This window comes from Pyxicephalus adspersus, chromosome Z (assembly GCF_032062135.1).
Source record: "Pyxicephalus adspersus chromosome Z, UCB_Pads_2.0, whole genome shotgun sequence".
Lineage (NCBI taxonomy): Eukaryota > Metazoa > Chordata > Amphibia > Anura > Pyxicephalidae > Pyxicephalus > Pyxicephalus adspersus.
In genome coordinates, this window is record NC_092871.1 from 88,457,155 (window position 1) to 88,484,709 (window position 27,555).

Consider the following 27,555-nt stretch of genomic DNA (forward strand, 5'->3'; position numbering starts at 1 on the left):
TTGTGAATGTATTACAAGATAATTTTATGGTACAGTTTATAGAAGCCCCAACTAGAAATGATACTCTGCTGGACCTAGTTCTTTCTAACAATGCAGAGCTTATACCAAATGTGCAAATAAAAGAGAATCTGGGTAGCAGTGACCATAATATGATTTCATTTAATGTAAGCTGTAATCAGGAAGCAAAAACAGGAAAGATAAAAACATTTCATTATAAGAGAGCAAATTTTCCATTAATAAGGGCGACTCTCTGTGACTTGGACTGGGAAACAATATTGTCCTCAAAGAACACAGAACAGAAATGGGAATGTTACAAGTCTGTTCTACAAAAGCAAACTGATAAATATATTCCAATGGGTAATAAGTTTAAGAGGCTAAAATTAAAACCTATGTGGCTCACAGCTGATGTTAAAAAAGCCATAAGGAACAAGAAAAGGGCATTCCAAAAATATAAAAATGAAGGATCACCTTCATCATCATCAAAGAGCTGAGCTCAGTTATTGCAAAGCCATTATTTCTAATTTTTAGAGACTCTTTAGTCACTGGCAAGGTACTGATGGATTGGCATAAGGGCAATGTGGTTCCTATCTTCAAAATGGGGAGCAAAGTGATTACCAGGTAACTACAGACCTGTTAGTTTAACGTCCATAGTTGGAAAGGTCCTAGAAAGTTTCATAAAGAACCACATAGAGGAGTTTCTGCTAGAAAATAATATTATAAGTGATAGTCAGCATGGCTTCAAGAAAGACAGAAGTTGTCAAACAAATTTACTCTCTTTTTATGAGGAAGTAAGTAAACAGGTAGACAGTGGAGTAGCAGTTGATATAGTGTACTTGGACTTTGCTAAAGCATGTGACACTGTACCCCACAGACAGTTAATATGCAAATTAGGGTCAATAGGTTTAGAAAAGTCAATCTGTAAATGGATAGAGAACTGGCTTAGAGATCGCATCCAGAGAGTTGTCATTAATGATTCATACTCTGAACGGTGTGAGGGTATTAGTGGTGTACCCCAGGGTTCAGTGTTGGGACCTTTACTGTGTAACATCTTTATAAATGATATAGAGTTTGGGATTTCTGTGTTTGCAGATGACACCAAACTATGTCATGGAATTAAGTCCATACAGGATGTCTATAATCTACAAGCAGACCTGGATGTACTGTGTGATTGGGCAGCCAAGTGGCAAATGACATTTAATATAGATAAATATAAAGTTATGTACTTGGGGGGTAACAACATGCATGCTTCATACTGTCTAGGGGGAATAAATTTAGGGGAGTCAGAAATAGAAAAGGATCTGGGAGTTCTGGTAGATCATAGACTTAATAACAGCATGCAATGCCAAGCTGCAATATATAAAGCTAGTAAAGTACTTTCTTGTAATAAAAGAGGAATAGACTGCAGAGATGGAGACATAATCCTGTACAAAGCATTGGTCACACCACATCTGGAATATGCAGTCCAGGTTTGGGCCCCAGTACACATAAAGGACATTGTGGGATTGGACAGAGTGCAGGGAAGGGCAACTAAACTAATAAAAGGAATGGAGGAGCTCCGCTATGAGGAGAAATTAGCTGAACTGAATCTATTCTCCCTTGAGAAGAGACGTATAAGAGGGGGATATGATCACCCTGTATAAATATATAAATGGTCTGTATAGAGAACTCTCTTCCCAAATATTCACTTTGAGATCATTACAAAGCACAAGGGGGCGCTCTTTGCATCTGGAGTAAAGAAGTTTAAGCTCCGGATAAGGAAGGGATTCTTCACTGTAAGGTGTGTGATAATGTGGAATCGGCTCCCTCAGGAAGTAGTTTCAGCAACTACTATAGATTGCTTTAAGAAAAAGCTGGATGATTTCTAGAAGCACAGAATATAACTGGGGATTAAGGATTTATAGTAAAGATAACAGAGACTGTTGATCCAGGGAAGATCCGATTGCCTCATGGAATCAGGAAGGATTTTTTTTCCCTGTTGAAGCAAATTGTACCCGGGGTTTTTTTTTGCCTTCCTCTGGACCAATTATGTCTTATAGGGTTTTATATCTGGGATATGTTTATTTCCCTAGTGGTTGAACATGATGGATTTATGTCTTTTTTCAACCTACTACGTAACTATGTACTATTTTTTACTAACCTACTATGTAACGTGGTGTCACCAGTTTGGTGTGAAGAAACTCGAGTGTCCTGCACAGAGCCCTGACCTCAACCCTACTGAACAACTTTGAATATCTTTGGAATGGTGAGCCGGGTCTTCTCATCCAACATCAACACCTGACCTCACAAATGGGCACAAAGACACCCTTCAAAATCTTTGGGAAAGCCAGAAAAATGGAGGATGTTGTAGGCTCTAAAGAGGGCTTACCCCATAAAGACATGATGTCACCAGTTGGGTGGGCAGAATTCGAGTGTTCTGCAAAGAGCCCTGACCTCAACCCTACTGAACACCTTTGGGATAAATCGGAATGCTGAGCCAGATCTTCCATCTAATATCAGCATCTGATCTCACAAATCAGGGAATGTCCCCACACTCTCCAAAATCTTGTTGAATGACTTCCCAGAAGAGGTGTTTAAGCCATTCCCTGTTGATGGCCATTATTGTGTAATGAGAATTTCATTAAGCTGATTTACCTTTCCAAGACGGAGAAGATAGACTATCATGGGAGAATCTGGGTGATCCAAAAACATTAAATGGATCTGCTCTAGGATTGAGAACATTTGCCAATAGCAAATGATTTTAAAATTTTATTTCCAGTTTGTTGGATCTCCCAGGTTCTCCCTTGAAAGTCTATCTTCTCCTATCTTGGAGAAATTAAATAAATCAGTCCCATTGTGTATCTGTTGTTGCAGTGTAATAATCAATTCTGGTTCCAACCTACTACAGAGCTGATAAAGAATTTTTAGATAGGAATCCTCACTCACAGGCTGCACAGAATCCAAAAGTTTGGTAAGTTGGAAAAACCGCCGCGAGCTTGAAGCTGGGTTGTTCCTTTTGCAGGAGATGACGCGATCGAGTTCCTTAATGTAATTCATCCGCAGCTCATCAAAGCACTTCTGATCCTTCAGACCTTCCACAGGAACTGAAAACAAGTGAGAACACAATATATATTAGGTGAAAAAGTCAGTGGTGACATTGCTTCATCCGGGGGCCACTGTTGACATTGGGATAAAACTCGCGGGCCATAATACAAATAAACATTATAGATGTATGTTTAAACAAGAATAGTTTAATTTAAAATGAAATAAAATTGAAATGTTTCTAGTTACCATAACATACATACACCAAATATAAGGGATGACAAATCAAGAATCTCTGCAATAAATACTTCTTGGATCATCTTCAGGGCCCTACATTTCCCTGTTCCAGAGAAATTAAGGTTCAGAAAAGGTAAGTGGCCAGCTTTATCTGACGGGGTAGCACTTTATGATAGGTATAGTTTTTGTGATGTAATGGCACTGCAGCAATAAAATTTTAGGAGCAGGTTAGCCAAAAGAGTTCCCTTCCCCCTTTTCCTACATTTTAATATAATATATAAAGGGGAAATAATAAAAAATAATATATAAAGCGGAGCTATAGCTATATTAAAATGTGCCTATAGCTCCCCTTTCAGCAGAAATTGGGATTTAAAGAACTTAAGTGGACATTTATATGTGACAGGGCACCATGGTATGGTAGGAGTGATACATTTTTTGTGTGTGGGGGGTTAGCCACAAGAGCCCCCATTTATCATATAATTTATATGTGACAGGGCACCATGGTATGGTAGGATACAATTTTAATGAGGGGGGGGGGGGGTAGTCCCCCACTTATCCTACATTTCCCTTCCTCTACTGTTAAAGAGATATTAGGGTTCACAGAAGGAAAGTGTCCAGAGTGTCCAGTATATAGTTTTTCTTATCTTAAGATGGCGCAGTAGTGATGACATTTTAGGAGTTGGCCACAAGAGTCCTGTGTTTGCAGTTACATTTCCCTTTTCTACAGAGTCATTGGGGTTCATGGAGAGTAAGGGGTAGCTATGTGTGACAGGTAGCATGACATGATGGGTGTAACATTTTAATGGGGAAGGTGGGGGACAAAAGAAGTTTCCTATTGGCTTCAACATTTCCAATTGTCAACATCTCTCTGTTCCAGAGATATTGGAGTTCACAGAATGTAAGTGTCCAGTTAAGTGTCACAGGCAGCTCACCTGAGACAGAAATGGGAAACAAATGAGTTAGGGAATTCTAAAGGGTACTGATGAAGGGAATGTGGAATGCCACCCATTGTGGAATATCACCCATCACCTCAAAGTACTAAAAAAGTCTGATCCCTTTCAGAGAGACCTGAACAGCCTTGCCTAAATCACAACAAAAGAGCTGCTTTGGGGAGTTCCTATGTTGTAATTGTAAAATGTGGCCTCAACCCTACCGACTTTATTCCATAAAGGGTACGATAATACAAAGAAGGCTTGGAATGTTTCTAAGACATCATCAAGAGGCCCACAAAGCATTAAATGCAAATTGCAGATTAGCAATCTTCTTGGATTTAGAGCACTTAGCTCTCCTCATGTTCTACAGTATGGCACGGTGATGTCTCCCACATTTCTTGGAAGTATGGGAAGCCGGGGTGATGGTATTTTTTTTATTTCTTTCAGGGGCTGTATTTTTGGTACCTTTTCGTAAAAGTGGTGTTGACTTGACCTCAACCCTATTGAATTTATTTGGGTCTAGGGTGAGCCAGGTCTTGCCAGTGTCCTGCATGGAGCCGAATTAACCCAAGCCTTGACCATCATTAGTATAATACAGCTCGGGCCTCAGGAAAAGGAAGAACACAGAACCAACATCTCATTGGTCTACTTTTTTGGTCTTTCCACCCAGCCGTTTTTTGAGATGTCAAGGTTCCTAAAAGACATGTGGTCCATCTATATTGACCTTTCATTGTCCTTTAAGGATATCATTACTTTAATGCTGCCAAAAAAGGCCTTCAGATGGACTTTTTGCCATTACAACCCACAATCAGTAAATCCAGTAGAGCAGCCAGCTGTACATTTCTGCACACAGGATACGTTTTTACAAGAGCATTTGCCATCTCTTAGACTGTTAGAAACGTTTGTAATATGGTATAGTGAAATGCTATTTATTTTCACCACAAACCATATCAGATCATTTGTTCACCATCTGTGCATTGCAGACTGCCCTAAAGCAGTGCACCTAGGCACCCCGTAACTTGATGCACTGATGCACATGGGTTATTGCAATGCATTATATAGGTGGGGATATAATGTTTCAATACTTACTAATGCTGAAAAGCAGAAGGGCCTTCATACACAGGAACTCCTCCGGGGTGATCTGTAACCATCCAAATTCTTGTGAGAGGTGGCGCATTCGAACGCACTGGCTGTACATGCGTGATTTGTGCATGCGATACCTGTTAAATTGGGGAAGGTCAGTTGTTTATTTCTTATAACATGGTTAAAATAAGACAATGATATAATATTTTCTACACTGTGTTGTACTGACCACTGCTTAGTCCAACAGTTGCAATCATTCATACTATTTGGTTGTATGTGGAATCCTCATACTGCCAGTTATACACCCTGGGAGCCAAAAACTTGTGGTCACCTGATCATGACATGAACTTTTCGAACATCCAATTTTAAAACCATGATCATTATTATAATGTTGTCCCCTTTGTGACTATAACACCCTCTACTTTTCTTGAAGGGCTTCGCACTGGATAATGGAGAGTGTCTATGGAAATTTTGAGGTTTTTGAGGTCAGGTACTACTGCTGGATTAAAAGACTTGGCTCACCATCAGCATCACCCTACATATTTCCTAGCAAACTTTGGCATCTCTTTGGCATATAACATGTTTAAGCTTGACAGCTTCATCAAAGTGATCCCTTCTGGCCAATCCCTGCTACATTGTGCAATTGTCAAATAAGTAACTGCTTATTGCAGATACAAAAATAAATACATAAGTGGTTTCAACCATTTTTTACAAAAAGTTTGCCTTTAGATATATTTTATTGCAAGCTGCCACCTTTTCTGGTTAAGGAGAAGAAAAGAGTTACGTTGATTGCACTACTTGTCTGCAGGATGACAAGATGTTCTCACACTATTCATCCAAAAATCAATTTCTGAGGTCAAATTACTGATGTCCCAAAGTCAACATACTTATTAGTGAACCGGAGCCCACAGGTTCTGCATGACCATTCTAAGGACCCCAACATGGCTGTCAGGTGCACACTGTAAACTTATGTGTAGAGACTGATTTAAGACATGCAAGTTCCAACTTTCCAATGGCCCTATACCTGTTTCAATTGCTCATAGATTTGGCCAAAAACATATAGAAACAAACCATTCAAAATACTACTTACTCATCATCCCAAACTCTTCTGTCATTGACAAATGCCAAACCATTCCTACAGGCAAATCTTCAACATGTAATTTGACTAAAAGACCTGCTTACACACAAATTACTGCCTCATTACTAGGTGCAGGAGGGAGTGGGGAAGCTTTGGCACTATCAACATGTGCCAAAACAGTGCTAGTTGGAACAGCCCAGATTTGAACATGACCAAAGGGTTCAGGTGGCTACGGCAAGCTTAATGAAAATGTATGAGAATAAAAATACAGGAACACCTTTCCAAATTACTGGGGTGTTTCCACTGGCAGGTTAACTCAGCAATAAAGACAGTTTCCAGCATGACTGTACCCTGGGGTACAAAGCCAGATCCATAATTACATGGTTTCACCAGTTTGCTGTGGAGAAACTCAAATGTTCTGCACAGAGCCCTGACCTCAACTCTACTGAACACCTTTGGGATGAATTGGTGAGCCAGATTTTATTATCCAACATCACACCTTTCTATATGGTCAGATGTATGGAGCACACCTTCCTAAACGATGGGGTCCAGGTGTCCCAATGAAGGGTCTTGGTGATCCTCCATCATACAAAGATATTGAATTGCAGTTGTGCTGATCCAGAGTTATGGCCACAGTTTGGTGAGGAGCCATAACTCTGCCAGCTCGATGGGGTCACCAGTTTGGTGTGGAGGAACCCAAGTGTCCTGCACAGAGCCCTGACCTCAACCCCACTGAATACATTTGGGATGAATTGGACTGGGTATTGTGAGTCAGGTCATCCAGCGTTAGTACCTGACCCCACAAAAGGGGCATCAATTAACACAAATAGACTCTAAAATTTTGTGTAAAACCTTCACAGAAAGGTATAGGGTAATAAAGACACAATGGGGAAACAATGACATAATAATAGCCATGGTTTTGGAATTGGATGTTCAACAAGTTCATCTTGTTGGACCCCTATCATTGGGATGCGGGTACACATACCTATGGCCACCACCAAGCTATATAGGTAGGTGTGATGGTAAGATGTCCAAATTCCATATAATATAGGTGCACTGCTCATTGTCTGGACTTTATACTTGCAGCAATTGTAATATTTTTCCCCAGCAAATAATCTTCTAAGACAAAGCTGAGTCAGTAAAGGATACAGCTATTTTATCATTTGTACAATTTGCAAATTGGAATACACAAATAGTGCTTCTTGCTAATAAACAATAAATGTTTAGCTCATTCAGAAAATAAAACTAAGGCTGCAACAAGATCTTGCATAATTAGTTTTAGTTAGCAGACCCAGGACTGCACGGAAAAGCATTTTGCTTTGAACACCACAATTTAGTAGTAAATCTCATATTTACAAGCTTGAGCAATCATATTGCATTCACTACATGACAGGTTTACATATTTTCAGCTGTATTAAAATATGGAAAATTCCACATTCTGAAATTGTCAAAAGATCAGGACCAGGACATAAAGAGAAATCAACTGAATAACCCCCACCCCCCAAAAAAAAAATGTAGGCCAGCCTATCTATGGTAAACCCTCATAATACCAGTTTGCCTGATTGTATAAGGATTATGAATACAGAGGGGAGAAGCCTGCGTTGTTCTTGAAGTATGCAAGCAGCAAATCATTACAGCAAAGTTTCTGCCTGAATGTTGCAAGAATTCTGCTGTTCTTCTTACTGATGTGGCTCCTTTGCCTTCAACATCTGGATCACATTTGAACCCAGTCTAATTCCTGGCTCCAGAGGCTATTGGATCCTTTTCCACCTAGCTTTTTCAGTTATGGATTTTTGTGGATATTACCCTATCTTGTTTTGAAAGTAGGTTTGAACTTTTTTGCATTAGGTCATTACTTTCTTTCCATACGGTGGTGAAGTTTATCAGACGGTGAAAGGCTACATCCTAGGGACAGCTACTGCTGGTCACTTTGCAACATTTCATCTGCAATAAATTTGCTACTATTGCTATATATCACCTGAAATACAATTGTCCAAATTATCCTTCTTAATTTTTTACTCTCAGTTACTTGCAACAACCTTGATAGCTTGCAGCTAATTAAGGTCTAAAGCAGTGTTTCTCAACCAGTGTTACATGAACCCCAAGGTTCCTCCAGACATTGCTGGGGGATACTTGAGCCAAATTTGTAACTTTCAGGTCAGTTTAGGTGACCCCAATGATCTTTTTGCCTATCTGTAAGGGTGACATCATTCCCACTGGCCAGCAATGTAAGATGAATTCTTCCCATCACCACAATGTATTGTGAGCTGTGGATATGGTAATTATAAAAGGGTTCCCTAAGACCTGAAAGTTATCTCAAGGGTTCCCCCATGTTAAAAAGGTTAACAAAGACTAGTCTAATGGATGGAGGTGACCAGTTCACTGTAGGCCAATCATAAGTATAGACCAAGGATCAGTTCCACACGGCTCTGCAAAGGGCTGGTTGCAATAGGAAGCAAAATAGCAAAATTATGTTAGATAGAGTGCAGAACACACCTGAAATTTTACCCAGCAGGTGACATTAGCACTCAATGCCTTATTGTAAACACCTTCCACTGTGAAACCATCCAAAAAGTGTGACAATTAAAAAAGGCACCCAACTTCCTAATCTTCAGTAGATTTTGGTGCACTGACCAGCCCCCTTCTTTATTATGTCTTCTATGAGAACCCGATGCTCAAGAATAACTTCAACCTGTCTTAAAATAAAGTAGTGACTGGATGTAACCACAGAAAATGGTGAATAACCATATATTGGGATTTTTAAGGCCAAATGATATGTTTTCAAATTAAATTGTAATAAAAAATATAAAAGCATACTTTATTATGTACGTATTATTAAAACATCTTTGGTCACACAAAGATTCCAAAAAGTATAAAAAGACTACACACCAATATAAATCTCCTTAGGGAGATAATTAGGATGTAGGCAGAGCAGCAGCAGAAACAGGGAGTATACTCCAATGGAGGAGAAACTCCTCTCCAGGGCAAATTAGCTTGGTTCCATTCACCTTTGGTAAACCAGGAGAAATGACATGCTTAGTCTTGTATGTAGCAAGCTTGATGCAAATGGAAGCTACCCCTTAGGAGTCTACTCCCTGTTTCTGCTGCTGCTCTGCCTACATCCTAATTATCTCCCTAGGGAGATTTATATTGGTGCATAGTGTTTTTATACTTTTTGGAATCTTTGTGTAAGAGATCTTCAGCCGATAATCTGCAACCGGGGTATTTATATCTGCTTTTCTTGAGAAAGCGGACTGGTTTCCGTGAAACGCGTTGAACTTTGGGATACCCCAAGGAGTTGTCCCCTAAGGAGACTTATATTGCTGCATAGTGTTTTTATACTTTTTTAATTATTGTGTGTCTGATGATGTTTTAAATAATATGTACATAATAAAGTAAGCTTTTATATTTTTTTATTACAATTTTGTTTGAAAACATATCATTTTGCTTTAAAAGTCCTAATACTTTGTTATTCACTTGGTGATGTGGCTGTGCCTAATTAAAACTCAGGTGGAATCTAAATTGTTTTAGGTTGTGACTGGATGCAATGGACTGGACACTTACCCAGATAGTTGCAGAATACGAAAATAGCTCTAGCAGTGAAAATATTAAGCTTTGCACATTTATTGTAAAATATTGTAATTAATGTTCCATACAATCAATGATAAAACATGCAACCATAAACTTACTCATTAAACACCAAATCTGGAGCAAAGTACAGCATTCTTGAGTTGACATTTTTGAATGACCTCCATCCCATAGCGAATATCATAAGGCCCATCCAGGAGTACTGTATGACAGTCATTTGGTCATTTACATGCAGGTTACGGAAACCTAGACGTGTGTAAAGCAAACAATTGTAACATATTCACAACGGAGCAGACAGCAATCCTGAACAGGGACAAAAAAACAATCACCTGGTTCTGAGGTCTGCAGACCTCCCTGAGAAAGGGATAAGAGTACCCTGAAATGGGGTGGACTAGAACCCTTGTTTTAGCTTGTTTTATGAATTTTTTGTGTGTTTTTTTAAATTTGAACCTGTACATATATATATATATATATATTAATTTTATACATATATATATATATATATATATATATATATATATATATATATATATACACCTAACTCATATCACTACAAATATACAAGCAACATATGCAAAGCATATAGGTAGGAGGGGTGGCGAATGCCCTTCTTGAGATTTAGGCTCCCTTTTATCTTTCTTCCTGTTAATATTTAATAATTTATTGTAATAAAAAGTATGCTAACCCTATATTTGGACCAATACAATTGAATTTGTTCTTACAAAAACATGAGCTGGACTTTTTTGACATCTAAAGCCCAAACCGTGCCTGGTCTGTGCTTTAACATTTAATTTAGCCATTTCACTCATCACACAAAGCAAAATGAAACACTCAACCACTAAGTTAAATAACACATTCCAGCCTCTAACACTAATACTAAATAGTTCTGCTGTCAGACAATGGATATTCAGTGTTTAAATAGTCTTAACAAGAAGGAAATTTTTAAATTTTTTTAATTTTTTTAAATTTTTTAAAAACATTTTTAAATTTTAAAACTCATTGATCTCTGTAGTTGCTGTAAATGTGAAGCAATTCATTCTCAAATTTGATCTCCCAGCACCTCAGCACCCCCTACTGTCCTCTTTCAGCAGTGACTCAGCAGTCTGTGATTGGACAGACAAGGAAATACAGCAAACCTATGAGCTCATCTCTCTGTCACACTTTCATCTCCTTCTATAATTCACCTTGGTAGCACATTTAGCAAAACCGACTGATGCTGCTTTTCATTAATCCAGCCTAAGCTCTGCTATACATATGACTTTGGAAGGCTGATACCAAGTCAGCTCTGTGAGCATTTGAAAGTTACATGTAAGGTTGTGTTATAGCTTATAAAGAAAATTTAATTTGTTCTTTTTTATGTGCCTGAAGTTCAGGTTTTATTAAGAAATTCAATCTGATATAACAGAGAAGCTTCTACACTGCCTTCTATTGGATTTCTTGGTTCTCTAATTGCAAAACGAATCTCACTCATCATTCCGGCAACCTGACCTAATGAAATAGCATCCTTTAGATGTAAATCTTGTGAAAGACAAACTTAACCTGATGAATAATAAATGTCGAAATAAAGAGTCTGATTGGTGGATGGGAGGGCAATTCCACATTGTTGTTGATGGAGACAGAACCTGCTAAAGGCAAATCGGCTAAAGTACACTATATGGACAAGGGTGGCCATAACACCTATATGAGCCTGGTGGACATCCCCTCCAAAACAATGGTCATTGATATGTTATGACCCCCCTATACCATTGTCCTCTATTTCACCAAATTTTGGAGGTGGTAACTTGTCCCAGTTGGTGAGGTCAAGTACTGAAGTTGGGTGAGAAGGCCTGGCTCACCATTCCAATTCATCACAAAGGTGTTCAGTAGGGTTAGGTCAGGGCTCTGTGCAGGACACCCGAGTTCCTCCACACCAAACTTGTGACCCCATGTCTTTATGGAGCTGGCTTTGTACCCAGGGCACAGTCATGGGGGAACAGAAAACTGTCACCACAAGGCTGGAGGAGCCCAATTGTCCACAATGTATTTGTATGATTGAGGATAACCAGGACCCTTCACTGGGGACACCTGAACTGAGTCATTTGGAAGGGGTTCCACGTATTTTATCATATGGCTACTGTACATACAAAAATGATGCCATACAATCTATCAGTCCACACTTTCACAGCTTCTTGCCCATCTAATTAAGTGTGCCTAAAAGTAATGTCACTTCTTTATACTTCATCTCTTCTGCATTGTGTTTGTAAAAGAACTACCTACCTGGTAATGCTTTTGCCCATTTCACTACATGCACCAGCTGCCTCTCTCCCAGCTCATTGAGGCTGCTCAATAGCAATGCAAAACTATCAGGCTGGTTGTTGTCGTGTCCAGAGCAAACCACCATAGGCTCGATGGCCTCCAGCACATTCAGGAAAATTGGTTGGCAGCTATAGCCCTCCAGTTGTAATGGAATGGACATGTTTGGTGTCATCTCTCTTCCATCCCCTTGGCCGGGAGATCCTTCCAACTCTTCCTGAGCCTTTAGATTACCCAACTTTTTTAGTTTGCGTGCTGCAAAAAAAAAAAGATAACACAAAGGTGGTATTTAGTTTCCATATTTTTATCAAAGTTTTCAACTGCCTATAAAAAATTCATGAGATCAGAAGGTCATTGCATTGCTTGGCACAGTCCTGGTATTATTTACCCTTTTTGTAAAAGGTTCATATCTTAAAAAATCTTCAAATTTGATAGCACATTCAAATCCTACATTGAATACCAATTACCAAAGTAAAGAATACATTAGGGCTTCATCTCATTGCAGGATATGTGGGACGATTCCCATTTTATAGTTGCCATAGAATGCCATTCACAGGTCCATCATCAAACCTGGAATAGATAAGCTCGGAAAATTATATTTGAATTAAAAATTATTTGGCATTTGGATCAAAGGTCTGCTTTAATAAAATTCATTTTGTTTTCAATGTTTTTTAAGTGCATTTTATGTAAAATGATCAAAACAAAATGTAACATTGCATAAATCCACTAAAATAAAAGACCTTAGCATAAATTGTGAAAAATGCACAAAGGTAGTGAATGGTTTTGTATGTAAATGGGTAAAATGGTGGGAAGTAACGATTGGGACACCAGCAGTCTTCACCTAGGGCAAAGGAACACATTATGAACACAGGAAGTGAATAATTGGGAGTAATAAGGGTTTGGAATTTTTCCTTAGACAAGACATTATGGTGTAAGGCAGCTCTCAAGCTTCCAACATAGGGAGACAGGAGGAAGTATTTTCTTAAAACCCTTCTCCTCATCATACAGGTCAATTGTTTCAGCCTTTATCAATGTTTTTAGCATGGGGGAACTCTTAAAATAAACGTTAAAGTCTTCAGGGAACCCCTTCTATAAATATTATTTCTGCAGATCACAGTATATTAGTGTGGGGGTCAGTGAGAAGAATTCCTCTTACATTGCTGGTCAGTGGGAAGAATGTCATCCTTACAGATAGCCAAAAAGATCATTGGGGTCACCTACAATGACATGAGAGGTGCAAACTGCCCATTGCCCCCCCCCAGCAACCTCTGGAGGAACTATGGTTGGGAAACACTGGTGAAAGATTAGAGCTGGGTTAAATGTTAGAGTCAAGACCAAGGGTAGGGTCAAGTTTTAGGGATTAAGAGTTAAGTTTTAAGGATGATATTGGGTGTTACAGTAAGAGCAAATTATTGGTTACGTATTAGGCTGAGGTTGAGTTAAGGTTTGGTAAACCAGGGCAGGGCTATGCTTTATATTTTCGTGATGTCACAAACCACAAACACAAACATTCACAGTGCAAGGATGCTACAAAAAAATCCACTCAACCTGGAAATGGTTGTGCCAAACCCTCTCAATCGTGCAAACAACCGTGATGCTACTGCTTAGGTGTCATGGCAGATAATTTATATAGCAACGTGTGTATACATTTGCTTATATGAGTTATGCCTATGACTCCTGAACTTTTTGTGAACTGTGTTTGGATGTCTAGTAATAAACCTATTGTGCAAAACTGTTTAATAATAACAAAATGGAAGATGGTGAATAAAGCTGGACAGAGATTTACATATAGCAAACAAGTAACTGGGTCTTGATTACATTAGCAGTCACACTTCTGTATGTGATCATTGAGGAAGATAAATCAGACTTATTATCCAGAGTCCTAACGTGTTCCAAGCATGCCCCAATCAACATAATTTATTATCATTTTTTTATTTATAAAGCAAGAGCTTGGAGAGTCTGTTAGTGTTAAAGAAAACAAAGTAGAACAAACAAAACTATTTTCTATTTGCCCTTTTCTTCTGGTGTACAAATACAATACATTTTACACGTAAACAATAAATTGTTGCTGATTAGTAGATGAAGAAAACTGGGAAATGATTGTGATGATCTAATATTACTGCAGGCTTTTGAACCCAATTGACAGTTTAAAAAAGTAGAAGCTCAGACTATTAGAAAATCCATATTATGGTTATGATTACCATCTCTGACTTAAAAGTGGAACTTAAGTTCCATTTTCAAGAACTCACGATCAGGGAGGTCATGTCCCCTTGACAGGTGATGTCTCTTCTGAAATAATGCCACCTGCCTTGTATCTGGCAAAAAGCTAAGCTGCACATGTAAAGCATCAGTTTTGGATGTCAGGATACATAACCATCCCGGTTTCCCCTGTGCATGTTGGGAATGAATGGGAGTTACGTCATTCCAGCCCAGCTTAATGACTAAAGATTGTCTACAGGTAGAGAAGACGAAGAAGATGGCAACGGCCTGCCAGAGAATAAGGAGTGGTAAGTATTGCAAGTTCAGTTCTGCTTTCAAATAATAAAAACTTAACATAAACTAAAAATTGAGGATTATAACTTTATAGTTCAGCCAATTTAAGCATGTTCATACACTTTATGTTCTGTGGTAATACTCTGTAATCTGGGACGAATGTTGCTTTTCCAGGATATGGACCTTAGATTGACATGCCAACTAATTGGTCTGTTGGAATTTGCCCCCTATTGGTGAGGTCAGGTACTGATGGTGAATGAGAAGACCGGGCTCACCATTCCAATTCACCCCAAAGGTGTTCAGTAGGATGAGGTCAGGGCTCTGTGCAGGACACTTGAGTTCCTCCACACCAAACTGGTGACCCCATGTCTTTATGGAGGGGGCTTTGTACCCCGGGGCACAGTCATGGGGGAACAGAAAAGGGTCTTCACCAAACTGTGACCACAAGGCTGGAAGAGCACAATTGTCTACAATGTCTTTGTATGATGGAGGATTAGCAGGTCCTTCAACTGTGGACAACTGGTTTCCATCATTTGGGGAGCTGTCTTCCATACATCTGACCATATAGGTAGGTTTGGTGTTAGATAGGAAGATTTGGCTCATCAATTCAATTCTTTCCAAGGGTGTTCAGTAGGATGAGGTCAGGGCTCTTTTCAGAATGCTCAAGTTCCTCCAAACTGGTGACCCCATGTCTTTATGAGCTGGCTTTGTACCCCGGGGTACAGTCATTGGGAAACAGTAAACAGGTTTTGGACATCTGACATTACATCCTTACGGGAATTATTTTGTAACCCCATGGTGACCCCATGTCTTAATGAAGGGGGCTTTGTACCCCGGGGTACAGTCATGGGGGAACAGAAAAGGGTCTTCACCAAACTGTGACCGCAAGCCTGGAAGAGAACAATTGTCTACAATGTCTTTGTATGATGGAGGATTAACAGGAGATACCTAAATTCTCATTTTTGTATGGGGGGCACATACTATGGCTATATACGTAGCTGTGATAGTTTGGTGATCACATACTTGGCCATATTATACTCTCGTTGGAAGCAACTGCCATCTAAATATCACATTTTTTCCACTTTAAGATGACTTAACATTCACTGAAATCCATCCAGTCCTCTGAGAGGTTAATGCAAAATTATTCAGCAGATTGCCGCTAACACCTCAGGCTCCCCATTTAAGATATTTCTTCAAGTTCAGGAAAAGGCACCTTTGTTAGCCTGTGGTCGATTCATACCAGTGAAATTAATGTTAAAAAAAATGTGGAATTCAGTTCTCTTTTTAACTCTGTGTGACTTGTTCCTCTTCTACAACTTTTATTACCTGTGACTGAGATCAAGGGACAAGGATGCTTAGTATTATTGCCTTGTTATTATTTATCATTTATATTATTCATATATCAATTTTTCAGGTTTGCAAAGTGCTCATTAAAAGTGGCAATCATATGTGAGATCACTGCTTCTACCCAAGTTCTCCATTTTTCTAAATTTAAATAAAAACAGTAAAGTTGACAGCAAACTGATTAAATTTGACACAAGCATCTGGACTTAAATGACCTATGACTATGAAAAACATATCTATTTCATTATAACTTTCTTTGATAGCTCACTACATCAGAATAAAAGGAAAGAAATTTAAGTGTATCTAAACCCAAAAATAAATCAAAATGTAATTTAAAGCAGCATACCAGTATTCAGATGGGGTGGTTGTCCCTGGGTGACATTGTATATTCTGTATATCTAAGGAAAGGAGGAGTTGTCCACCCATTTTTGGACTGTAGGGGAATATAGGGGATATAATATAATAGGGGAATTTTAAACCTACGGCAAATTAAAGACTTTTGCTGTAGGCTCCACTAACCAGGGTGGAAAGCTCTAACATTTAAGAGATTAAGACCACCAGGGAATAGGACCATTGTTTGAATGTGGCTGCAGCCATTGTGGTCAGGTTTCTAAATGCAACAAGTTGCTTTTGATTGCACAGTGGCTGCATTAAAAGGTGAGTGAACAGGAGGTTATGTGCAGAGCAGTTTGCTGCACCGATTCACACATAAGCAGTGTGCTGTATAATTGTTGGTGTGAAAAGACCCTTGGGCAGCATCCATAAACAAGGCCCATCTATGATTTGGTTATGAGGACATAGTTATGAAAAATGAATAGTAAGTTGCTAGACAATGACCTTCAAGAAACATGAGAATAACTGATTTTTTTCCTATTCCATCATTTTCGGACCTTAGCCAGAAATATTTTTTATTGTCTGGTGTTGATTAATACTTTAACAATGCTTGGTATTCTTTGTAGTCCTCTTGCATTCTCATTTAATGTAGAGAGAAGACAGTTCAGGAGAATAGAGTCATTTTACTTCACACTATCCGATTCAGCACATCTCACGTTACCAAAGAGACATAAATATTGATGTTTCTTAATCTAAAACTGGTCTTTCATTGCCAGTGGCTTGCCTGCTTTACTCAGAACATTCTATATAAGTAATTACCTAGTTCTATGAAGCAAGGGTTCAGTGTTGGCTCCTTGGATAGCTTTCTCACAGTTTCCAATAATCATTAATGGCTTTCCTATGCTTACACACCTCACGTCAAGTGTGGCACAAAAACATATCTCTGAAGAATGTGTTCTATCTTCTACCTCAATTCAATTACCTGGGATGGCTTTCTATAGGAAGAAAGGAGTTGCCACCTCTAAGTTCTGGAGAAAACCCAACGAGTGGAGGAACGGGTTCAGCAGGATTTGTGTTTCTTCAAACATTTAAAGACAAATTGTACAATTCAGGACTTTATATATGTAAAAGAAACAGTTACAGTCATGTGAAGAAATACGTACACTTCTTGGAAATTGTTTCAATGGGCCAGATTTATTAAAGCTCTCCAAGGCTAGAAAGAATATACGTTCCTCAGTGAAGTTGGATGATCCAGCAAACCCGCAATGGACCTGGTCCAGGATTTGAAACATTTGCTAAACATTCTTTGCATTGAAGAAATTAATTCCAAGTTTGCTGGATCACCCAGCTTCACTGATGAAACTGTATCCTCTCCAGCCATGGAGAGCTTTAATAAATCAGGCCCAATGTATCTGAATAGGCAAACATCGAATCTTTATTCAAAAAAAGCCTAAGGTTGAAGATGTGAACAAAAAAAAACTCATGAGGTCTCTAGATCAACTAGCTATGAGTAGTTAGAGGATCTTCAAAAACCCACAGATCAAAATTTTGGTCTTTTTTTTGCTACATATGTGTGTGAGGTCATCAAGCCAAAATCAAATAGGCGCTCAAAGACCTTCAGACAGAAGTTTATGGATGAATATAACTCTGGAAAGGGATTTAGGATCACCATAATATTTGAACTCATCAATCATTCCATTGTACAGAAAGTAATTTACAAGAAGAGTAGATTTTAAATTGCTTCTACTTTATCCAGGACTGGATGACCCAACAAATTCAGCATAAGAGCTCCCAATTGATGCAGACGACTTGCATCAGTTGGTGTCAAAGTCCAAGCGTCTATTAACAAAGATTGCATCAATTTTCCTGCATGGGTTGGGGTCTGTGGTAGGAAAGAAAAAACCTTTGCTGTCCAATAAAGAACACTAGAGCCAAATTAATGGTGGAGTTTAAATGCCTCCAGCGAGGTGTCCTTGTAAAACAATGACAATTGTGCACTTCCAGCCTTGTGGTCACAGTTTGGTGAAAACCCTGTTCTGTTCCACCATAAAGACATGGGGTCACCAGTTTGATGTGGAGGAACACAAGTTCAGCCCTGACCTCAAACCTACTGAATACCTTTGGGGTGAGTTGGAATAGTGAGCCAGGTCTTCTCATCCAAATCCCAAAGGCAAAACCCAAAATCCTATGAAAGCCTTCCCAGAATAGTGGAGGAGATTTTAATTCTATATTATTGGCCGGGGGGGGGGGGGAGTCCATAATAATGATCTAGGGGCAGGGATGGTTTCATATTAAAGGCAATAGTTTTGGAATGGGAAGTAATATAGCTGTATTTGACCACACACTGTAGTTCATAAGGGTACCAATACATGATTTTTAGCATCTCTGAATCATTTCATTGCCATATTTATGATGTTCACCAGCCAAGGAAGTTTTCAAATGTTTCATATTAACAAATACAAAAAAAACAAATGTCTGAAGTCTATTAAGTCTACCAGATCCACAGACTTTCTGCAAGCTGAGATCCTACAAAACTTTTGGAAATAAGCAGGGACAACATTTGCTGGCCAGATAATATTGCAGCACCGTTCAGAATAAATCGCTTTGCTTAGAATTGTATCTGTTTTCCTTGCATGTGATGGAACCTTTCAAAAGCTCAAAGCTCAAGTAATAATATTAGATAGAAAGTCTTTTTAGCCAAAGTGTTTTATAAACCTAATAAAAGCAGCTGCTTGTATTCAAAATAAAAAAAAAATCATTTCAGAGCTGTTACAAAATGCAGACAATCAGAAATCAGCGGGATGGGTGCCAACCGGCGATGCTTATCTGCAATACAACATAAACTCTCTCTGGTTCTCATTAAAAAAAATAAGGCAATAAATATAATGTCTGGAGGTCAAAAATAGGAGGCCGACAAAGAGATTACGTCTTTGTAGCCCTGTTGGTTGTGGGTGGATTGAGATCAAATAATCTAGAAGTACTCATCCGTGTAACATATCTTTTGCACCTAACAATTTCATGCATGGATGAATAGATTTGCAAGTTTGAAGATGAACGTTTTATTGGGAAAAAGGATTACAGATTTCACAAGAATCACTTAAAAATAACTATATTAAAAATATGGTGGAGATTAGTTTAACGGCACAGTGTAAAATGTTTTTTTATATTTCACCGGGTAGCCTTCATAACATGCTAAGAACACAACAACTTTAAAATGTCTGAAATTGGCTGGAAATATTTCTGGGTGCCCATATATAGGTTTCTTCGGAGTCCTATCCATTCCCCTTGGTATGCTAATTGGTTTTTCCCAAAAAATAGCCCTGCATTGTGTTAATGAAGGGTGACTGTGGTAGGGACATTAGATTGTGAGCTTCTCTGATGGACAAATAGTGGCATGGCTCTGTACAGCGCTGCAGAAAATGTCGGCATTGTAATGATAATAACTTTTGGTTTTAGTTTTGAACAGAGTAGAGACGGATTACGTCTCTTGCTAGCTGTGTGTTCTCTGTCATTTGCTGTCCTAATGTCAAATCCAAAGGTCAGATCAGATCCCACCAAACTGAGAGGAGCTCTCCTCTAAGAAAAATCCTTCTTTGGCAACTCAAAAAATTGCATTTTCTATCACTGTTCACTCAACCAAACAAAAAGTGTGAATGTGAGGTCACACGGATTGCAATACAAACCTACCGCAGGTGCTAAATCCTCACCATTCTATCCAAAACTAAATGACTTTGGGCTATAAATTGGAAAACTTTAAGTGGGCAAGTTTGGGCCAAACAGACCCTCTGGGTGTTGGGTTATACATACCCTTTTGGTACTTTATAAGGTCAAAGAAAAACCAAGGAACCAGACAAATGAAACACCATGGAATGTAAATCCCATAACAAAGCAATAGGACAGGCCAACATGTTTCAGGTTCCAAGCAACTTGGTCTTGGTCAAATCTTGGTGTTCTCAATCTTAAATGCGTTAAAACATAATAAACATAAACATCTCAGTAAATACTTGCTGCTATAAACCATTCAGATTCCTACCAGCGATTTGAAATCCAGATGAAGGAAGCCTGCTACATCCTAAGCCAAACTTTCTCCACCAGGGTTCCTCCAGAGGTTGCTGGGGGTTCCTTGAGCAATTAGCTATTTGCACCTCTCAGGTCAGTATAAATGACACCAATGATCTTTTTGGCTATATGTAAGGGTGACATTCTTCCCACTGGTCAGCAATGTTAGAGGAATTCTTCCCACACTAATATACTATGATCTGTGGATATGGGAATTATAGAAGGGGGTCCCTGAGGACCTGGAAGGTATTCCAAGGGTTCTCCTATGTTAAAAGTATCAAAAGGCTGAAACAATAGACCTAGTGTTCTTGCTATTAGGCTAGGGTGCAGCTCTTGAATTTTGCCCTAAAAGCCTCCTAAAGGCAGCCATAGAACAGCCTTCTCAATAGAGAATGGATGGGAAATGGGTTGGTGGGGTCTTAAGGAAATACTTACTCCTGCCAGCAGCAAATTAATAATATGTACTTATGCACCCCATTCTTATCCAATCAAATTATGTCTCCAATATTCACCTAAAATTTACAAAGAAATGCCACATCCCAAATACAGTCAATATATAACAAAAAATGGAGGAATAGGCGATTTTTTATTAGAATAAGGATTCAATAAGGAGTAAAAAAGAATAATGACGTTTTTCATTTACACATTCATGATTAAAGACAATTTAAAACAGTTTGGTGAATAATTCTCAATATTTAAAGTGTTTCACAGACAACCTTCCACTTTTTTAGGAATTGTATACAAATTCAGTTTGTAAATATATATATTAAAACAAAACACACTTGCAAATATCCAAACCATTGACCCCTCATGCAGTTGCAGTCCTTTCAGAAATTAAAATGTCAGGCATATGCAGAGCAGCAGCAGGATTACTCCAAAAAACAGAGAAGAACTAACAAGACATCTTCAAATTCTATTTGTATTACTTAATCAAGTCAATAAAAAGAAAGCCTTCAGTTTTCTCTGATATAAAAATTATACAACCATATACTTTATGTCATATGCCTGCCATGTTAATCTCTGAAGGGATGGAGTAATTTGCAAGTGTGTTTTGCTTAACTATATACATATTTACAAACTAAATTTCGCTGGGATGTATTTATAATTGAATTATGAATACAGAGATTGACTCACCAAACACTTTTAAATTGTTTTGTAATCATATTTGTGTAAATAAAAATTGTCATTGTTCTTTTACTGGTGAATGACTCAATTGTATTCCAAGTAGGATGTCTAAAACGTCTTATTTTTCCTTTATTTTTTTTTCTATGCCCCCATTCTTGATACAGAAAAGGTCAGGATCTGTGGCTAACTAATAAAATGAGCAGAAGTCTTATTTCCATGACATCTCAACACGGGGGCCATATTACCTTTCCATTTCCATAAATCAGGACTGGTCAGGGATGTCAGAAGAGCCCAGACATTGACTTCAATCAATGTTTCCAAATATTATCCCAATATATTTATCTGTATTCCTAATTGTACTTTCTGCAGCTGTTCTACATATCAATAACATTTGCTTTGTGTAGCACCTGGTATCAGTGGTTTCTTTGGTTCTCTTTGCTACCCTTGTATAATAAATACTAAGACCCTGATGTAAGGTGATATGCATGATTTTCAAATTATTCAGGAAAATTATAAAATGTGAAGGATTTCTGAGAAAATATGATTTTTACCACCTGTTGGTAACATTGAGAAGGGTGAACCAGGTCTAATAGCCTGAACATCAGTACCTTCTTATATTGCCAGATGTATGGGGGTCACCTACCCAATTGATGGCCACCAGCTGTCTCCAGTGAGTGATCTTGTTATTACTCCTTCATACAAAGACAATTCTGAGCCTCTCCATGATTGGGTTCAAACGTTTCCAGTGGAGGGTCAGACTTGAGACCTTGTAGATCATTGGATTCATCCAGCCTTGTGGTCACAGTTGGGTGAAGACCCTTCTCTGTTCCCCCATGATTGTGTCCCAGGGTACCAAGCCAGCTCCATAAAGACATGGGGTCACCAGTTTGGTGTGGAGGAACTCAAGTGTCCTGCACAGAGCCCTGACCTCAACCCTACTGAGCACCTTTGGGATGAATTGTAATAGTGAGCCAGATCTTCTTACCTGAACATGACATTTTCCTATAAGTCCATATGTATGAAGGACACCTCCCCAAATGATAGGGACCAGATGTCCCCAGTGCAGGGTCCTGGTCCTGGTATTATCCCACCATACAAAGACATTGTGGACAATTGGAACTTGAGTGTCCTGCACAGAGCCCTGCCCTCAACTCTACTGAACACCTTTGGGGTAAATTGGAATGGTGAGCCAGGTCTTCTCATCCAACATAGGGCCTGCCTAGTGTCTAAAGAACAGTGGGCCATCTCTGTGTAATGTATGCCAAAAAGGCCACTTGTACTTTTCTTTGGTATCTCATTTGACAGTGGGACAACTGAGAAACACAATTAAAAGCTAAGGACAAAGCAGTGTGACCCTACAACAGAAACTCCTGTTGAAGGACCCTATATATATATATATATATATATATATATATATATATAAAGATTGCCAAATATTAGTTTGCAGAAGCTGCAGATAATTACTTTTTGAAAGTACATTACAATGTAAAACACCCATAAGTAATTAGTGTTTGGGTTAATCAGTCATAATGTGCTGCAGAAATGTTGTGTATTAAATAAACAGCCCTGGGGCCGGAGTCCCTTTAAATATGTACGTGTAAAAATCCTCCATTTCTAGTCTGGGCACAGCAGGAGCATTTTGGTTTGTCATCGCTGCCTAATGATCAGTGTTTGTGCGGGAGTGATTGATTTTCTTGGCTAATGCATGAATATGATCTACAATCAGGTAAGCTGCATCTTATTTTCTTTTACAATCAATCACATTTCTTGAGGTCTGCACCCCCTCCCTCCCCATCGCTGTCTCTATCCGCTAACTGGTTAACTCCAAACAAACATCATCCTGCTATAAAATGAAAGCGAAGGATACTGGGCCAAGAGAAAGAGGTCAGGTTGACCTCAGGAACTGCAGCTGTCAGGGCAGTGAGATGTGGCCTGTTTGTTACTGACTCCAGTGTGTGTCCACCGAAGGAGCAAGACAGAAAAAAAGGAACTACTATAAACAAGCTTAGGAACAACCTAAATTGTGCATTCCCTGCATCCCCTCTCATCCACTTTCTTTACGTATGTGGATGAGTAGACAGACATGGAAGGACATCAAAGAACAACAGTCTTGCACAGTTGTACCCCGCTTTTTCCTGGACTGAAATGTCTTATTCTGTATTTATTGCACACTGTGAGTTTTTTACAAGGATTCCTCCACGCATCTCCTAGTAGGTGGAGCTGTTGGACCGCTCCCACAACTAGGCATCCTGCAGAAATCTATAGGAGGGGGCAGAGACCAGACCAGTCACCCTGCACAAGTAGTGAATGCAGCAGTGACTGGTCTGTATTATAGGAAGATCATGCATTGGAGTAAAGAGCAACACTGGATAACTGTACAGATAATACACAAAGTTCGAAATGATTCAATAGGAATAGACATGGCTCTTGTATATAGACACCAATTGCTTTTCCAAGAGTCTAGATTAAAAATGTTTTCAATATTATTCTGATGATAATAAGCCATATTATATTCATAAATTAGAATAAAGTGCAGCAATGTTATACGTTCAATACAACCCGGGTTTGCAGAATTTCAATGCTGAACAATAAATATTCATGCACTGATCTGCACGTACTACAAGACCATGAATATTTAATACATTTCAGCACACCTACCTCCTAATGTCATACCGGCCTCATAACATTTCCGCAAACGACACGACGGACAGTTTTTCCTCCGGAATTTGTCGATGGTGCAGTCATTACGGCTGGCACAAAGGTATTTCTGTTTTCCTGAAGGTGAAAAAGAAGACAAAAGAGAGGCAGACAATGAGAAGCAGCCCATATATCTTAACCATCACTGATATAATGACAAGAACTGATAATTATAAACTTTTTTTTAGGTTCATACAGTGTCATCATCTTCATTAGTACTGTACAAAAAAATAAACAAATCAGGCATAAGACAAATTACAAGGTAATATACTAAACAACATATTGACAACTGACCATCAACAGATCATAACATTTACTATGTGACCAACAGTTTGTAGACACCTACACCTGACCATCACATCTACTATATGACCAACAGTATGTATACACCTGACCATCACATCTATTATATGGCCAACAGTATGTGTACACCTGACCATCACATCTACTATATGACCAACAGTATGTATACACCTGACCATCACATATTCTATATGGCCATACATATTTGGACCCCTATACAACTGATGGGGTTCAGGTGTCCTCAGTGATTGGTCCTATTAATACAATACTTTACAAAAACATTGTACTCTTGCTACCTTTTGGTCACGGCTTTGCTTTTTTACTAGTTTTTCTTTCTGTGTTCATTTTATACTTTTTAGACCTTTTAGTCGTTTTGCTTCTCTATGCAATACAGGAAGTTCAAAGCTGGTGGAGGGGGCTGGAGGGCAAATTTAAGGGAGTGTTGGAAGGCAGAATAAAAAAAATCCTTATTGAAAAGCTAATTCTTTGGGGCTGGTGATTGCAGTAATGGGAATTGTAACTTCAGTGACTTACAAACATTTATGTGTTTCCCAGCCAATAAAGTACTTGAGTAAACTTCTAGCAGGTAATTATCCTGATTAGCAGTCACTGACAGTTCACTTTTCATATACAAGCAGGTCTGGGCTCACACAAATAAACTAGTGAGAGAAGACCACCACCCTTTTCTTCAGTATCTGATTTCAAGCAGGTTGCCAACTTCAAAATACGGCTCACCCATCCCCCAGTACCTGGCCTCAAAGTCATTACGAAAACTGGTTGGGCCAATATTTCTGCAGAGCAACATTCATGTAGGATTTGCTCTTGTTACTGAATAGGGTGAATCCTAATATATACTTGGAGGAAAAAAGTTGTGTTTTTTCTTGTTATTCCAATAATTTAATAAGATGAAATGTATAGGGGTGATCTGACAAACTTTTCTTTCATTTGCAACATTGTATTCAAAACATGGACCAATCAAATATATGTTTTAGGAGACGATAACATGCATTAATGGAAATCAAAAGTTCCAGTCCTCACATTAAAATTGAATAAAGAGCAGCAAATACACAATCATATATCAGTAATATATAAGTGTTTATTTCTGTAGCCAGTTTGTGTAAAGGCTGTTAGCGGTTGTAAATAATTCTGCCAGAACACTAAAGTGCAGCATATTGGCTGCAATGTCTGCCTATAAAAAAACTCCATGTTCCATGATTCCTTGCATTGTGTGTAATGGATGGGGGTGGTCACATTTGTAGTCTCAGCTCTGTATAGTACAGAGGTGGCTACAAATGAATACATTTTAAATGGAGCATGAATTGTAGCCACAGCTATTATGATATACCACTCTCTGCAAAAGACAGAAGGGATTTAGGGGGACTCATTAAACACATAATAGCCAAAAATGAAAAGTATGTTACTAGAAAAATTTGAAGTTTACATCTAACGGGAACCTACTGGGACCATAATACCTATTTAATTTATTTTTGTATTATTTAGTATTAAAGTTGGACTCCTGCGACTCATTATTTTTTATCCGGCTGACACATTAATTGCTGTTCAGTAATAAACCTCTGTTCATTAATAACATGTCTGATAGGAGGCAAAAAGTAAGTACAGTAATGTCATTAGAAATACTTCCAAGATGCAGTTTGATAATGAAACATTGGCAGAAATATGTTACACCCAGCATGGCTACATGGTGTCCGCAATATTAAAATTCCATTCAATTATTTCTGTTTACAGCAGATATTCTCAGAAAAAAAAATCCTAAACAGTTTTGACAGCAACGAATATGATAATAAATAGAATGTACTTAGAAAACTAAAATGCAAACTAATAAAATAAACATTGAAATATGTTATTCTTGAACATAGAAATAAAGGTGAATGATGGCACAAAAAGATCAGGTGGTCCATCAAGTCTGCAATGTTTGAAAACCTTTATGTGTAGGTTTATGCTCATCATAAGAATGGTAAATTTGCCTTTTCTGGAAGTTCCAACCATCAATCAATCTTTGCTAATAAAATATTTTCTAAGTAAGGGGTAAAACCAGGGTCTGATTATTTTATCTGTAGTTTCCCTTTGTTGAGATATTTCCTTTCATTTTTGGTCCTGGAGATGCAACACGAAACGGGAGGACATATCTCTAAAGTTAATGAAGTTCCCGGTTTAGAGAATATTGAGCACCTAGCATAGAATAGTCATATGGTGGTTTGGTGATTGATTAAAGAAGATTGTTATATACAACCAACTTGCAAATTTCCTTTGACAAGGTTAACTTGTAAAAAAAGTATAGATAATGAAGTCCTAGTTGTGGTCCTAGGCTGCTACCTCATTGATCATGGTGGAAGAGATGCTTATCTGGTGGTCTTACTTTGGGTATGTGGTTTGGAGCTCCTAGCATAGAATGATTGTATGACTTGATGATTTATTTAAAATGTTAGCAGACATGTCATATTTGGCAAACCTGTTTCCTTGCAAATTTTCCTTTGGCAAGATTGACTTGTAATAAAGGTAAAAATGATGGGACCTAGTTGTGGTCCTAGGCTGCTTCCTCATTGATCATGGTGGAAGAGATGCTTATTTGGTGGTCTACTCTTGGAAATTGACTTAGGAGCACCTAGCATAGAATGGTCATATGACTTGATGGGTAGAATTGGCCAGTAGCCAGTAGGCATTTAGTTGTTGTTGTAGGCTGCTACATTTCTGATCATGGTGGAAGATTCATTCAAAAATATTTATTAGCAGACATGTCATATACAGTAATGTTTTATCTTTGTAATATTCTTTTGGCTGTAGTAAAATGCAAGAGTATGAGGATCTAGCTGTGGTTCTAAGCTGCCAACTCTCTGGTCATGGAGATGCTCATCTGGTGGTCTATTCTTGAGTATGTAGTTTGGGGCTCCTACAATGTATGACGTGATGATTCATCTTTGTTATCAGATACTTATATAGTTACATAGTAGGTTA

The 27,555-nt window shown here is 38.5% G+C and overlaps 1 protein-coding gene across 1 annotated transcript in view; it reads right to left on the reverse strand.

Annotated features, from left to right (window-relative positions):
* The window catches only part of AR (androgen receptor), a 122,844-nt gene that overhangs the window by 12,975 nt on the left and 82,314 nt on the right, over positions 1-27,555 (reverse strand). Inside the window, exons 3-7 of the mRNA XM_072429434.1 lie at positions 24,241-24,357; positions 12,193-12,483; positions 10,038-10,182; positions 5,277-5,407; positions 2,923-3,080 (exon numbers count right to left, since the gene is read on the reverse strand). Of these exons, the coding sequence (XP_072285535.1) occupies positions 2,923-3,080; positions 5,277-5,407; positions 10,038-10,182; positions 12,193-12,483; positions 24,241-24,357 (842 nt within the window). The remainder of the gene's footprint in view (positions 1-2,922; positions 3,081-5,276; positions 5,408-10,037; positions 10,183-12,192; positions 12,484-24,240; positions 24,358-27,555) is intronic.